This window comes from Ostrea edulis, chromosome 1 (assembly GCF_947568905.1).
Source record: "Ostrea edulis chromosome 1, xbOstEdul1.1, whole genome shotgun sequence".
Taxonomy (NCBI): Eukaryota; Metazoa; Mollusca; class Bivalvia; order Ostreida; family Ostreidae; genus Ostrea; species Ostrea edulis.
This window is the reverse complement of record NC_079164.1, coordinates 67,599,485-67,616,487: the sequence shown is the minus strand read 5'-3', so window position 1 is coordinate 67,616,487 and position 17,003 is coordinate 67,599,485. Positions and strand designations below refer to the sequence as shown.

Below are 17,003 nucleotides of genomic sequence, written 5' to 3'. Positions count from 1 at the left end.
ATGAGGGATACAAAAATTGAGATTAGGGCAAACATGGAGCTCTGAAAACACCAGAGGTGGGATCAGGTGACTAAGAGTAGTAAGCATCCCCTGTTGAACGGTCACATCCGACGTGGGCCATATATATTGATCAGCTAAACGAAGTAATCTGTAGTTAACATCAGCATGTAAAAACGGCTTATAATTGGTATAAAACACTTCAGAAAGCAGTAAACATATCGGCATGTTGTATTTGCAAATAAGATCATTATATCGCGACCATAGAATTTGTGAAATGCTGACTTTAATATTGAGACAGTTAAAACCGCTAGAACATCACCTTCATTGTCAGTAGCCTGCATCGATATGAACATTTATCATACGCAGACTATGTACTCGTGTATCGAATAATTTGAAAGATATAAACTTCATATGCAAGTGATATATGGAGGGTAATCGTGTTAAAAAATCCATGCATGTAAATTTGTTAATTGAAACATGTAACCGTGTTAATTTCTGTTTCAACTATGTATGTTTGTAACTCAGGGGGTGTAAGTTATGTTTCTCAGAAATGTATACCTCAGTGTTGTACTCTTCATTTGTGTAATCGTTTGCTTTCTGATTTTACATTTCTATTTATAAAAATACATCATTGTTTCTTAAGTTATACGCGGTCATCCCTATAGTATTTCCGTTTGTAGACTTAGTATTTATATAGCTGTACCTTACAACATCGCATCTTACACGTTACAAATCAACAAATGTCAAGTTTACATGTTTGTCGAATTTCGATATGACCATATATGGAAAGACAACGGAAATCCACGATTATTACCGAGAACCGAAAGAATTCCCATCTGTAGGACTAAGCTATTGCGCATGCGCCAAAATTGACAACGCATGTGCATCTTGAATTTGTTAAGTTTTTATATTAAAAAGACTAATCGACATGTGTCACAGTCTCAAGTTCTCAACGATATACGCATTACACACAGAAAATGATCTATAAGGTTACGAAGAATGGATTTACACCAACGCCTAATAATAAGCATAGAATATCTTGATGTGCATGTGCACAGACATGTAACGTTTATGTATGGATAAAACCATCCAACATGCTAGTACAAATATTTTGCACCGGTTAAGGTAGCTCATTACACTAAAATTTTATTTAATGGCTCGTTAAAACACCTCTTATGAAATACGATTTCACCATCGAAAGAGTGAAACAAGCTCTCAATTATTTTATGATTTTTTGTAATTTGTCCCGCAATGATAAAAAAAAATGTTTTCCTTGCAAATAAAGGATTTTAGAGTCCAAATTGAAGGTAAATGTACATTTGCCCTTGTTGCACGACAAAGATGAAAATGAAAAAGTAAAGAAAAATGAAAGATTCAAGATGAATTAAAATAAATTAAAATTAATCTTCAAATGAACGGAAAAATTAGTGATGGTTTATTTTATGGAATTTTATGGAGAGTTAGTTTAACAGTCAAATCACTTATTTGAAGGAACAGCAATGTCACCTAAGTGCACTTTTAATTGCTAGAACTGGCTGAAGCTGAAAGGAAATTTCCAGACATGAATTATGAAGGACTGCTCCGAGATTCGGTGAAGGCGTCAGTCCAAATATTCAGCCGAGCCGAATCTCAACCGAGATTACCCCCAACCCCACCCCCTTTTCAGGTGTAACAAAAATTAAGTTGAGTTAAATTTCTTACAACTAATCACAGGCACTTGTTTCATACATGAATCCCCCCTCCTTAATAATACCACAATTCAATTCAATTCTTTATTGGCACTAAAGCACATTATATAAGAATGTGTTGTTAGCCATACATAGATACACATATATATTGATACATTACAAAATATCAAACTGTTGAAAACTTATTTCTAACATTAAAACAGTCTCTGATGTATAGACAGGTTTGTTTTGTAGATACAAGGTTATGTGGATTTAGTAAACAAAATAAGGTATTAATATCTAGTAGTTTTGAATGCATTTTTCTAATATGTTCATACACAGGACAACCTAACTAGATTTCAGACACCTCTCGCTTCAAGTTTCATTTTACGATTGGTTCGCTATTCATTCTCTCTTTTGTGATATAAGTCGCTTTAAAGGGTATTGTCCTTGCTGTTATATCGTTTTCAGCACCTTACACGAAGCCCCATGTCTGTAAACTACTTGTTTATTCATCGATTCCTACCGTTTAACATTTTCAGACGATCCATCTACTACAACAACTTCCGGTCGTAAGATCAAAATATTAGAACGTAATTTGATTGGTCACTACGTAAACTCACAAACTTGAAGGAAAACGTCATGTCGTTGACAACAACCCAACAGCTGATTTTCGACACGGTGAAGAATGGTCATTCTATACTGGTTTTGAGGCAGAGCGGTACCGGTAAAAGTAATTTAGTAAAGGAAATCACTCGAGCATTGATTCACGATGGAAAAACCGTGTTTATAACAGCAACAACTTAGTCATATCCCATTAGCGGATTTAAGGGGAGGGGCGCAGCTTGCCCCCCCCCCCCGCTAAAATTTTCAAATTGAAGGTAAACCGTGGTCTCTTGTTTAGAAAAATGTAAACGACAATAGAGGCACTAATCTCTTCCACTCTCGGAGAAATAAACGACAAAATATTTTGATTCATTGAATTATTTACTTTTATTGGGAGAACTTATATTTTTTTCCCAAAACCCCTTAAAATTTGCGTAATTTGATAAATTTCACCTTATCAAGGCAGATAGAAAATGGTAGAAATGACTACATACATGTAGGGAACATTTTTCAAGCCCTATAAAATCTGTAAAATTCAGAAGCTTCGCTCCCTGGGCCCCCACCAGGGTTTCGCACTGGACCGCCCACTGGGGGTATCAAGGCGTCCCCAAGACCCCCTGTCTCATGACGTTGCGCCCCTTAACCGTGATTCATGGATCTGCCTCTGCATCTTACAACATGCATGCAAGGGAGCATATATTTCTGTACGGTACCTATTATGTTCCGGATCCCCAAAAGGATTAATATTTGCAGTGAACAAAGATTGAAAATTAAGATTTTCACATAGCAGAAAAAAAATTAGAAATGAAACTTAATTTGAATATATCGAAATTCGACAAACATGTAAACTTGACATTTGTTGACTTGTAACGTGTAAGATGCGATGTTGTAAGGTACAGCTATGTAAATAACAGAAATACTGTAGGGATGACCTCGTATAACTTAAGAAACAATGATGTATTTTTATAAAGAGAAATGTAAAATCAGAAAGCAAACGAATACACAAAATGAAGAGTACAACACTGAGGTATACATTTCTGAGAAGCATAACTTACACCCCCTGAGTTACAAACATACATAGTTGAAACAGAAATTAACACGGTTACATGTTTCAATTAACAAGTTTACATGCTTGGATTTTTTAACACGATTACCCTCCATAGTGATAATGGAATAGTGCTACATACTACATAGATATGGGAATTTGACAATGGAAAAGCGGAAGTAGTCCCTGTTGTCATAAACTTGAGTTGCTAGTTTGCCGTTTACGTGTATGTTCAGTAAAATATCCAAATATGAAGCAGAAATGGAAGACTTTGAGATATCTTTTATTTCGAGTTCATTGGAATATATAGAATTGACATGAATGAAAAGTAAATATTGTTAATAGGTAAAATGTAGTCGGTGTATCTAAATGTCGAGTTGCAGACCACAGCAAGAGATTTTTTCTCTATTGAAAAAGTGAATATATATATAACGAACAGTAATCAATCTCAAATTCTACGAAATTGGGAGTAAGATAAACACGGACCCTTTGGACACACAAGAGGCTAGATCAAGTGCCTAGGAGATGTAAGTGCCCCCTGTTGGTTGGTCACACTCGCCTTGTTTCCTATATGTTGATCAGATAAACGGAGTAATCCGTAGTCAAAATCACTAAATGGAAGCTTTTGAATAGATTCTGTCTCGCTTTTTGCGGTCTCATCCAAAGGACCGCCCCATTTAGTCGCCTTTTAAAACTAGCAAGAGTTACGGATGACTTATTATAACCCGGAACCTCGCGGGACATAGTTGAAAGAACATTAATTTGTCCCAGAGACGCTTCATACCAAATTTGAAAGAAATTGTAATAGCAGTTACCAAAATTAAGTTAAAATGTTCAATGATTAACGTACAGCGGATGAACGCACGACAACCAATTGCAGTAGGTCCTGCTGTTTATACATATATAGTCGAAAGCGAAAATTTTCAAGGAAAAAAAAAAAGACTTTGAAATAATTATTTTTGCTACTATTGTTTTTCCAGGAACCAGTCGATTCTTTGAAGACAACACGCTTTAATAATTATTCGTCAGACTCTCTTAGGCGTTTAACACATTGATATCAAAACTGTAGAAACTAGAAAATACAATACCTTCCCTACAGGGTTATTAAATATCTGACATAAAATACATATAGTCCCGTGGAAATGCGGGTTAGACTAGATCCTCAGTATTCCTTGATTGCCGTAAGAGGCGAATAAATGGGGCGGTCCTTTGAATAAGACCGCAAAAAACGAGACCCCGTGTCACAGCAGGTGTGGCACGATAAAGATCCCTCCCTGCTCAAAGGTCGTAAGCGCCGAGCATAGACCTAAATTTTGCAGCCCTTCACCGGCATTGGTGACATCTCCATATCAGTGAAATATTCTCGAGAGGGGCTTAAACATTATAAAATCAATCAAATACATATACGTTCATTATTTCTTATAATTACATGTTCAAAAATTTTGTTTTTGTTTTATTATCAAAAGAAAATTATACAAATTCGCAAAAATGCTACTGACGTCACCAGGAAGAATGTCTTGTGTAACATTTCTGTATCTATACTGAATGGGGCGACTGTAAAGAAAATTAGCATTGATCACTTGGATGATCTACTGTGGAAAAAATCGGGGGGGGGGGGGGGGTCAGAAAGTTTCCTGTTGATGTCTCAAGGCATTGGACCCACGAACATATATGTACAATCTCCATTATGTAATAGAAATAATGAATCCGTTACGATGCATTACTTTCACTGCTCCGAGAATTTTCAACACCGTCGCAATTGTTCAGATTCTGCGAGGACGAATTAATACCACTGGTTGATTGGGTAGAACACACGTTTCGCGGACTATATTTCTGAGTCAGAAGCTGTAGAATATCCTTCCACTGTTTTTGTTTGTATTCCAGCCTCATTCGTTCTAATTCGATTTCTTTTTCTATCTTCATCCTTTCCATCTCTAAGAGGACAGAGGCCTGGAACTCGGGGGTCTGTGAGACTAGCGTACGCTCCAGAAGAGACTTGGTGTCCCGCTCACCGTCTCTAGTTTTGATAAAAGAACTTCTACACCTTTTCGCTGTCCGCAATCTATCTGCAATTTTAAATGAATGATAGTAATGATACTTTATTTAATGAAGATAAGCCCTTTAATGTAAAACCATCAAACCATAGTCCTGCGACACTTGTGCGAATCATTCCAAAAGGTCGAATTGCACCAGTACCACTTGGACGCATGTCGATAATTACAACTGAAACCCTTCCTATGGGTTGCAGTGACATCTTGGACTTTCGATCCACAACATATTATTTCACATGCAGATGAATCAGAAACAGCTGTGGAAAATGGGAAATAAACGTTTGAAAGCCCCGTGAATCATAATCACAAATCAGCAAAACGATTCGAACATCTAGCAGTGTAGCATTTATTCAAGAAAATATTCAAATCTTCCACTACTGTTTTGATATCAATAAAAGAAAAGTTTGTTGTAGAGTCTCCATGATCTGAATATGTCATGCTTATATTTCTTTATATATCACAGTGCAATCCAAACCCTACATGTAATCCTTCCTTCTCAATTTACATTCTTTCACCTTTGTCATCTGATCTCTATTTCTTATCCCAGTCCCTCCTGTTTCCTATTCGCCACAATCTATTCTATATTTACCCCTTCTAGCCATGATACTTCATCTCAGTTTATGCCGACCCCTTTAAGTCAAACTTCGCAATAGTCCGTGGCTACTGGCTATCCCCGCAAATCACGCTTTGCAACAGTCCGTGGCTACTCCTTCATGTCACACTTCGCAACAGTCCGTGGCTATCTCTTCATGTCCCACTTCGCAACAGTCCGTGGCTACCTGTTCATGTCCCACTTCGCAACAGTCCGTGGCTACCTGTTCATGTCATACTTCGCAACAGTCCATGCATGCTGTTTCTACCCCCATTCCCCAAACGAACTTGGTGAGGAAGTATATGTATACGTAGTGCTTACCTGCAAGACTTGTTATGCTTCTCCGTTTTCTGAATTTTTCTTGTGAGACAGCTGTATTATTATTGGTTTCTGTTCTACTACTATTACCAGGGGCTGATATCTCGAACTTAGAAGGCGGCATCTCCACTTTAATAGACTCTGAAAGAAAGAAACGAATAACAACTAGTTCTAATTGTAACGGGGACCGTTACAGATGTTCCCCAAACCTCCCCCAATTAAAAAGTGATGTCCTTGTGAATCTATAGCAAAAAATCATTTTATTTTAGCCTTTAATTACATGTAGTACGTTCAATATGGTCATTTCAGTACCAAAAAATGAAAGAAAGCGTTGCACGCGCATACACGCACGCGTGTATGATTCCGAATTTTTGTTGATGTCATTCAACAGGCATGTGTATCATATACCCACAGTGTGAATTTCATAACATTTTCACCAAATATAAGGAAGTTATAGCGATTTAAAAATCGTCCAATCAGAATTCAGCACACGTGCATGCACGTGCTGAGCAGTAATTCTAACCACAGCAATTTGTAAGGAGTACCAAGACACATCTAAACCATTAATATCAATAGAATTTGAAGAAAAACAAAAACGTTATCGTCCTTTAAATATTGAACATTTAAAAAACGTTGCACGCGCATGCGCGTGTGCGTTGGCATATTTTTGTTACACCAATATATAGATACACATATTGTCTATGTATGCTGTGAATATCATCTCATTCGCTTCATAAAAAAGATAGTTACAAAGGTTTTAGTATTATCCAATCAAAATGAAGCGCACGTGCATGCGCGTGCAAATTGGTAATTTCGACCATGCAAATCAGTTAAGGGTCTCAATATCTATCTATGATATGAATTTCAAGCCATTTCAATGAACAACAAAAAAGTTAGACTGATTCCAAAGTTAGTGTACAAATTTTGTAATGCGTGTGCTCGCGCATGCGTGCGCGTGCTGACAAAATAACTATTATTTTTCATATGTACAAATGATATACTATCATCCTAGTTAGGTTTTATATCGCTTCCTTCAATATTCTGATTTTCCATTTTTTGTACCAAAATTGCAATGCACGTGCGCGCGCGTGCATGCACATGCAGACAAAAGGACTATCACTATGCACATCTACAAACGCTATACTATCATCCTGGAAAGTTTCATATCGATCCCTTTTGTAGTTTCTGAGAACACTACCGGACAAAAAAGTACCGGAGAAAAAGAATAATAATAATAATAATAACTAGTTCTAATTGTAACGGGGACCGTTACAGATGTTCCCCAAACCTCCCCCAATTAAAAAGTGATGTACTTGTGAATCTATAGCAAAAAATCATTTTATTTTAGCCTTTAATTACATGTAGTAAGTTCAATATGGTCATTTCAGTACCAAAAAATGAAAGAAAGCGTTGCACGCGCATACACGCGCACGCGTGTATGAATCCAAATTTTTCTTGATGTCGTTCAACAGGCATGTGTATCATATACCCACAGTGTGAATTTCATAACGTTTCCACCAAATATAAGGAAGTTATAGCGATTTTAAAATCGTCCAATCAGAATTCAGCACACGTGCATGCACGTGCTGAGCAGTAATTCTAACCACAGCAATTTGTAAGGAGTACCAAGACACATCTAAACCATTAATATCAATAGAATTTGACGAAAAACAAAAACGTTATCGTCCTTTAAAAATTGAACATTTAAAAAACGTTGCACGCGCATGCGCGTGTGCGTTGGCATTTTTTTGCTACACCAATATATAGATACACATATTGTCTACGTATGCTGTGAATATCATCTCATTCGCTTCATAGATAAGATAGTTACAAACGTTTTAGTATTATCCAATCAAAATGAAGCGCACGTGCATGCGCGTGCAAATTGGTAATTTTGACCATGCAAATCAGTTAAGGGTCTCAATATCTACCTATGATATGAATTTCAAGCCATTTCAATGAACAACAAAAAAGTTAGACTGATTCCAAAGTTAGTGTACAAATTTTGTAATGCGCGTGCACGCGCATGCGTGCGCGTGCTGACAAAATAAATATTATTTTTCATATGTACAAATGATATACTATCATCCTATTTAGGTTTTATATCGCTTCCTTCAATATTCTGATTTTCCATTTTTTGTACCAAAATTGCAATGCACGTGCGCGCGCGTGCATGCACGTGCAGACAAAATGACTATCACTATGCACATCTACAAACGCTATACTATCATCCTGGAAAGTTTCATATTGATCCCTTTTGTAGTTTCTGAGAACACTACCGGACAAAAAAGTACCGGAGAAAAAGAATAATAATAATAATAATAATAACTAGTTCTAATTGTAACGGGGACCGTTACAGATGTTCCCCAAACCTCCCCCAATTAAAAAGTGATGTCCTTGTGAATCTATAGGAAAAAATCATTTTATTTTAGCCTTTAATTACATGTAGTACGTTCAATATGGTCATTTCAGTACCAAGAAATGAAAGAAAGCGTTGCACGTGCATACACGCGCACGCGTGTATGATTTCGAATTTTTGTTGATGTCGTTCAACAGGCATTTGTATCATATACCCACAGTATGAATTTCATAACGTTTCCACCAAATATAAGGAAGTTATAGCGATTTTAAAATCGTCCAATCAGAAATCAGCACACGTGCATGCACGTGCTGAGCAGTAATTCTAACCACAGCAATTTGTAAGGAGTACCAAGATACATCTAAACCCCTAATATGAATAGAATTTGATGAAAAACAAAAACGTTATCGTCCTTTAAAAATTGAACATTTAAAAAACGTTGCACGCGCATGCGCGTGTGCGTTGGCATTTTTTGTTACACCAACATATAGATACACATATTGTCTACATATGCTGTGAATATCATCTCATTCGCTTCATAAATAAGATAGTTACAAACGTTTTAGCATTATCCAATCAAAATGAAGCGCACGTGCATGCGCGTGCAAATTGGTAATTTTGACCATGTAAATCAGTTAAGGGTCTCAATATCTACCTATGATATGAATTTCAAGCCATTTCAATGAACAACAAAAAAGTTAGACTGATTCCAAAGTTAGCGTACAAATTTTGTAATGCGCGTGCACGCGCATGCGTGCACGTGCTGACAAAATAAATATTATTTTTCATATGTACAAATGATATACTATCATCCTATTTAGGTTTTATATCGCTTCCTTCAATATTCTGATTTTCCATTTTTTGTACCAAAATTGCAATGCACGTGCGCGCGCGTGCATGTACGTGCAAACAAAATGACTATCACTATGCACATCTACAAACGCTATACTATCATCCTGGAAAGTTTCATATCGATCCCTTTTGTAGTTTCTGAGAACACTACCGGACAAAAAAGTACCGGAGAAAAAGAATAATAATAATAATAATAATAATAATAATAATAAGAAACAGAGTAAAAACAATATGTTCCCAAACTTTGTTTGGGGAACATAATAATAATAAGAAACAGAGTAAAAACAATATGTTCCCAAACTTTGTTTGGGGAACATAATAATAATAAGAAACAGAGTAAAAACAATATGTTCCCAAACTTTGTTTGGGGAACATAATAACAGAAGGTGTGTGTTTATGTGTGTGTGCGTGCGTGAAGATCCCAAAGTGACCAAATTTTTCAAACAAACAAAACCTTTTTGTTAAAAATAGTTAATCAAGCAAAATCAACAAAGGTTTTTTGGTTTTCATGCTGTATTAAAAAAAATGGGGGAAAAAAGAATAACATTCGCAAACTTTCAGGGAGGAAGGATAGGTGATAGGCATGATAGGTATAGTGATACTGAATATGTCACTTTTCTACCTATAGCTGAATCCCATGATGGAACTAAACCAGCTTCGGAGGACTTTATCTTCTGGTCTCCTACGGTGACGTTTTCTGAAAATACAATGTTGTGTATATAAATTCAAATTAATTTTGTTTGTATTTACTGTGGTTTGAAGTTCGATCCTTACACACACGAAAATGATGTTCTTCACAGGGGCGGATCCAGGAATTGTGGTTACGGGGGGCGTCACTTTATGAGGCAGTGGGTCCAGGGCAAAGCCCTGGTGGGGGTCCAGGGGACGAAGCCCCCGGAAGCTCCTGGATTTTACAGATTTTATGGGGCTTGAAATATTTCTCCTATTAAGTCATTTGTACTATTTTCTATCATTTTAATAAGGTGAAATTAATAAAATGACCCAAATTTTAAGGGGTTTTTGGAAAAAATTAAGTTCTCCCAATAAAGTAATTCAAGAAATCAAAGGATTTTGTCATTTATTTCTCCGGGAGTGGAAGAAATTATTGCTTCTTTTATCGTTTAGTACATTTTCCGAAACAAGATACCGCGATTTACCTTAAATTTGAAAATTTTAGGGGGGGGGGGGGCGCCCTCTCAATCCGCCACTGCTTCAAAACTGCAGTTTGATAATATAAAAATTGAATCTTTAAAAAAGATTCCAAGCTGGTAGTTTACTGGAGGGTGACAGCTTCCCCTTTCTGGGGCCTCAAAGACAGTCCTAAACACATTGTTCTCATCTCCCACCCTTTATCAAAGTTTCCTAGATCCTCCAGTGTGAAATGTTTACTATCTCAAAAATCAGTCAATACTTATAAAAGTTTCAATGTATCTCATTTTGTCTGAGGGCAAGTACTGATTTACAACACCTTCTACACACGTGGGCCCCATTTTAATTCAGAAATTGGGTCTCAGTGTCACCCGCTATGACGCGTGTTAATTGATATAGTGGCAGTAAGACAACATTGAAAGAAAAAGCGCGAAATTGGGGGAACTAACCTTCAGTTTGATTCGAGATTTCAGTATCGGAAGTGCTCTCCGGTGCCAATCCTGGAGCTTCCAGATTTCCCAGTATGCCTTCCATCTCGTCATAAAACCTGAATGCACGTCGTTTAGAGGGGCTGCCAAATTCTCTTTCGCGTCTGTAATCCTTTTTCAGCTGTTTAACTTTACACCGGCATTGCTTGGCGTTTCTATCATATCCATTTTCCGCCATTTTGTCCGCAATTTGGTCATAAATCTCGGAATTTCTGTACGTTCCTCCGAGGCTTTCCTGTACCTCTTTCTGTCCCCAGAATTTTATCAGAAGTCTTGTTTCATCGTCTGTCCAAACTGCTCCTCTATCCGCCATGTTAATAAATTCAGCAAAATAAGCTGTTCAAGATCGATCACCACACGCTAACTTAAATCCGGATTATGACGCAGAACCGCTTTCAAACCGGATTTAAAAATAAACAAGCCCTTATCACGCTGGGCATATTGTAAAACACAGGTAAGCAGGTGATGTACATGGCGAGGTCCACGACAGTTTGTTAAAGTGGCAAAGGACAGTTTTGTTTGTTTTGTTTTTTTGTTTTTGTTTTTTTAATTTTTATTTATTTTTTTGGTTCTGAAACGTGTGGGTAGGGGTATACTTCAAAGTCAGATTCTGACAGATTAGTGAAAAATCATATTTCCATTTTCTGTCAACAGGGACCTATATACTAACTAGTATATAGGTCCCTGCTGTCAATACTTGTATTCTATATTGGTGTAGTTAATAAATTATGACCTTAAATTAAATCTATACATACTGGTGTTGGAGCACAAAACATGCTCTGAGCAGGTGCCCCTTTCTTGCTTTGATTTTCTCTCCTTTGGGATAATTCGCACCACCCCCACGGTACCAAGCGAGGGGATTTAGACACTGTGCACAATCAAGAACCCTGTCTGCCCTTCTTAAAAATCTACCTTTCATATGGGGCCATCCACCTTCCCTCTCAGCTAGTCCTTTTTTTTAACTGCAAAGTTAAGAGGGAGCTGGACATTGTTTGTAGACCTGTAAAAGCATTTGATATATCTTTATTGAATTTTCTATGTCCCTGGTTTTTCTCTCTCTCTATTTTCCTAATTTTTCTATATGATCTACGTCCAGTTCATCACCCGGGAATTCTGCTAGGATTTCTCGGCATTCAGTGTATGATCGTACTGAGCTTTTAGATTAGTGTCCCGGTATTGCCATGGCGTTCCTTATTAGGTGCCACTTTCATCCAGGTTTGAAATGCAAGTCGCTCTTATGCAAAGGTAGGTTGGTATAACGTTTCGATATAATTGCCTCGTCACTGACTTTTGTCATCATTTTCCTAAATTGTCTTTTTCACTGCCACGTTGTATCATGTGTTTAATTTTTTCGGACATTGCCGAAAATCGAAGTCTTCGGGGTTGAGATTGCTCGAATGCAACAAGACAGAGTCTTTGTCTCTTGAAATAGTGTTACATGTTATTTTTACACAAAGCAGTAAGGATTTATGTTTGATATTCTGAATAGGTCATAGGTATTGATAAAGAAATAAGCTAGACTGACTTTATCGAATGTTATTTATTGTATCAAGTATCTGTTCATCAGTCTATATCAGGTTTACCTGAATTCTCGTAAATTTGAAGGTGTTGCACGTCTCGTGTTAATTTCCCTAAAGGTGTTGCATGAAAGATCGAAAAAATTAAGTTATTCAAATATATGATAAAACCAATTCGAACGTATGTTTTGATTCAATAATTTTTGAAAATAAGTTTAACAGACATGTATTGACAAAATTAGCCAAAATATTTCGAGTTTAAATCAAGCAATAAGCGATTTATATGATTTTTAGCGTTAAAATGAAGGGGGTATCCCCGAATTTCAGAAAAACTGCCTCCGTGAAACAAAATAAATTTAGCATGAACATGTTTTTCGAGTTTTCCTCTTAAAAATCTGTCGCTTTGAAATGTTATTTCACGAGGGCATTTTTTTTTTGTAAATTTAAAAAAATCGAAACGACTTTACTGATATTATTTTCAATTTCACCTGAGCGTTAATTTCCCTTAGTAATATATGATCTACTGCGGGGTTCAGTGAGTAAGGTCGTCGACTCGTATATGTAAAGATGTTTTCTATTTTTCAAACGACCTGGTTCGACTCCCTCACGAAAACATTTTTTCCCCTTCATTTTACGTTTTCCATCTAGATTTTTTTCTTAATTGAAACACGCTTCTATTTTTTTTAAAATAAATGTTTCATGTCAAATCTCTGTTTATTACCATGTGCCGAGTTTGAAATAAGTTTCAAACCTGGACACTGTTTAGTTTGTGAATAGGACTCTCAACAAACACGCCGAATACAGCATGCAATACCTGTTTTAATAATCAATGCTGCTAACGAGAAATTGTATGGTTTTTGAATGAAAGTTGTTGACAAAGGCATGGTGCCTTTTACAAAAAACCATTGTGAACTTTGCAAAGCTTTGGAAGGAAAACTTTAAGGCCAAACAAGGTAAAAAATCGTTAAAAAGTTTGAGTTTATATGTATTCCAGTAGCAAATTGCTATGTTGAATCAATTTTTACAGGTGCATGTACTTCGAATAATGTTGAACTTTATCAATGCGTATTAAATTTCCCATATTTGGTTTTGTGGTCAGAGTCATGTACAGTTGTCAGTTGTTGGTTGTAGAAAATAATACATACGAGTATAAGAGATTTTGGACTGTAGTAGTATAGAATATAAAATATTTGATACACTCGTAACATGTAATCGTATACATTGTATCTGATGCTCAGAAAAAAGAAGACAATTTAATTTTCATGATTTCAAAAATTATATTTAGACTACATGTATAATGTATTGATACATAAAATGTATTAGGCTTGTCCCTAGTACTGGGGAATCCTTCAGGTATTTAGGCCTAAATGGCAAATACGCAATGAGTATAAATATGAATGAAGGTAAGTTCTACGTCACGAGTGCTGCAATCTGATTAAAACCAGTGTAGCGATCTAAGTGAGCAAATCTCAGGATCTGGTTTTAATCAGATTGCGAGTGCTGGCACGGAGCTCCGATTAGGGAAAATTCTCGCTTCGGTGCAACACCCTCTTTGCCGTCATAGATCCGTGCTGTTGATCATCTCCCCGATGATTATTTTGTCTTTTTGTGATGTATTTATGTCGATGGGAATCGGTATTAATCTCCAAATGATCTTTTTTCAGCTCCCAGAATTTTTTCTTTTTTCACTATACCGGTATGAACTCGAAAAACACTCCATTCTGTAACTATTGCGGGTTGTCAAGTTTAAAACAGTCACTTTTGTTCTACAAGGCATCGGTGTAATAAAAAGGTGAAGATAATGAACAATCTTATAACTCTTATAAAGAATACAAAATTAAGAGTAGGGTAAACACGAACCCTTGGACATACCAGTGGTGAGATCTGGTGCATAGGTGGATTAAGCATCCCCTGTTGACAGGACACACCCACCGTGAGCCCTATATATTGCTCGCGGGTAAGCGGAGTAAACCGTAGTCAAAATCAGTGTGTAAAGAACGGCCCTAATTGGTGTAAAACATGCCAGATAGCAATTGACCCAAAGAGGGGTTGTATTGGTAAACTGAATCGTTATAACGACCATAGAATTTGCGAAATGCTGACTTTAAACGATGCTATTGCAACCCCTGTAATGTTAACTTATTTTTCAGTAGCCTACCCCAATTTAAAAACTTACCATACGTAGAATAAGGTCTTGCGTATCGAATAAGTTGCGAGACATAAACATCATATGCAGGTGATAGTGGAATATTGCTACATAAATATGGGAAGTTGATGAAGAAGCTAAAGTCATCCCGTTTGTCATACAGTTGAGTTATTAGTTTGCCGTTAACCTCTATGTTCAATAAAATATCTAAGTATGAAGCAGAAGTGAACGACTCTGTGCATGGTGTCTTTCATTTCGAATCGACATATGAATGAAAATGGTAACTGTCAAAGAATAATTTTAAAGGGCCATGGGCACGATTTGACCTGAAAATTTTCAAATTTTATTTTTCCATTTTTAATGTTTAAAATGCTTAACCAAGATATCTCTAATTGTCAGCAAAAATTTGGATGTCAGTTGTCGAGGTACATGGGAGATACAGAGCTCACAATTCTTTTGTTATGTAAAGAAGGCTCGTGCCATGTTTTTGTTTACATAGGTTAAATATACCAGTAAAAGTTCGTTTAAAGTAGATTGTTTAATTTACAAGTTCATTCTGAACACATTTAAATAGTTTCTAACTTGTTTAGCACATCTCATTTTGTTTTAAACATGATTTTTTTTTTCTATTAAGCAGTCTATATGTAAACAAAAATATGACACAAGCCTTGTTTACTTTTTGCTGTATCTCACTTGTAACTTAACAACTGATATTCAAATTTTGGTTGATCATTAGAAATACTTTAGTTAAGCATTGTAAACAATAAAAATGGAGAATATAAGATTTGAAAAAGTTCAGCTCAAATTGCATCCATGCCCCTTTAAGGAACGTAAAAGTACCCTATTCCTCTCGGGAATCCAAATCTTGCCTTTGGGTCTTATTTGATCCTGTACAAACAGTTTAACTACTGACAAGACAGACCATTTTGTGAAATGTGATAATGCTAATAGTTCAACCCGGCAAGTATTCTGAAAGGTTAACACTCTAGTAGTCGTCCAAATAATGTAAACCATCATATGTTCCTTTGGTATAAGTAATGTCAATCTGTTTTCATTCTTGTAGATAAGAACGAAATGAGATGTACATAGACACCCCCCCCCCCATCTCCGCCAGTTTGAAGTTGATGAATACAAAGTACATGTAGTTTCCTTGGTCGGGATTAGGAGTTCTATGTGGGTTATCCTTGTAACTCTCTTTGTAATTTCCTTGGTCGGAATTAGGGTTCTATATGGGTTATCCTTGTAACTCTCTTTGTAATTTCCTTGGTCGGAATTAGGGTTCTATATGGGTTATCCTTGTAACTCTCTTTGTAATTTCCTTGGTCGGGATTAGGGGTTCTACATGGGTTATCCTTGTAACTCTCTTTGTGATTTCCTTGGTCGGGATTAGGGGCTCTATGTGGGTTATCCTTGTAACTCTCTTTGTAATTTCCTTGGTCGGGATTAGGGGTTCTATATGGGTTATCCTTGTAACTCTCTTTGTAATTTCCTTGGTCGGGATTAGGGTTCTATATGGGTTATCCTTGTAACTCTCTTTGTAATTTCCTTGGTCGGGATTAGGGGTTCTATATGGGTTATCCTTGTAACTCTCTTTGTAATTTCCTTGGTCGGGATTAGGGGTTCTATATGGGTTATCCTTGTAACTCTCTTTGTAATTTCCTTGGTCGGGATTAGGGTTCTATATGGGTTATCCTTGTAACTCTCTTTGTAATTTCCTTGGTCGGGATTAGGGTTCTATATGGGTTATCCTTGTAACTCTCTTTGTAATTTCCTTGGTCGGGATTAGGGGCTCTATGTGGGTTATCCTTGTAACTCTCTTTGTAATTTCCTTGGTCGGGATTAGGGGTTCTATATGGGTTATCCTTGTAACTCTCTTTGTAATTTCCTTGGTCGGGATTAGGGTTCTATATGGGTTATCCTTGTAACTCTCTTTGTAATTTCCTTGGTCGGGATTAGGGGCTCTATGTGGGTTATCCTTGTAACTCTCTTTGTAATTTCCTTGGTCGGGATTAGGGGTTCTGTATGGGTTATCCTTGTAACTCTCTTTGTAATTTCCTTGGTCGGGATTAGGGGCTCTATATGGGTTATCCTTGTAACTCTCTTTGTAATTTCCTTGGTCGGGATTAGGGGCTCTATATGGGTTATCCTTGTAACTCTCTTTGTAATTTCCTTGGTCGGGATTAGGGGCTCTCTATGGGTTATCCTTGTAACTC

The 17,003-nt window shown here is 36.7% G+C and overlaps 1 protein-coding gene across 1 annotated transcript; it reads right to left on the bottom strand.

The window, feature by feature from the left end:
- Positions 1–3,585: 3,585 nt before the first annotated feature.
- LOC125646323 (zinc finger and SCAN domain-containing protein 29-like) lies at positions 3,586–11,572 on the bottom strand. Its single transcript, XM_048872557.2, has 4 exons — positions 11,089–11,572; positions 10,113–10,187; positions 6,283–6,420; positions 3,586–5,384 (listed from the first exon to the last, which is right to left on the bottom strand). The coding sequence occupies exons 1-4, from the start codon at positions 11,438–11,440 to the stop codon at positions 5,029–5,031; spliced, it is 921 nt and encodes a 306-aa protein (XP_048728514.2). The 5' UTR covers positions 11,441–11,572; the 3' UTR covers positions 3,586–5,028.
- Positions 11,573–17,003: the final 5,431 nt, after the last annotated feature.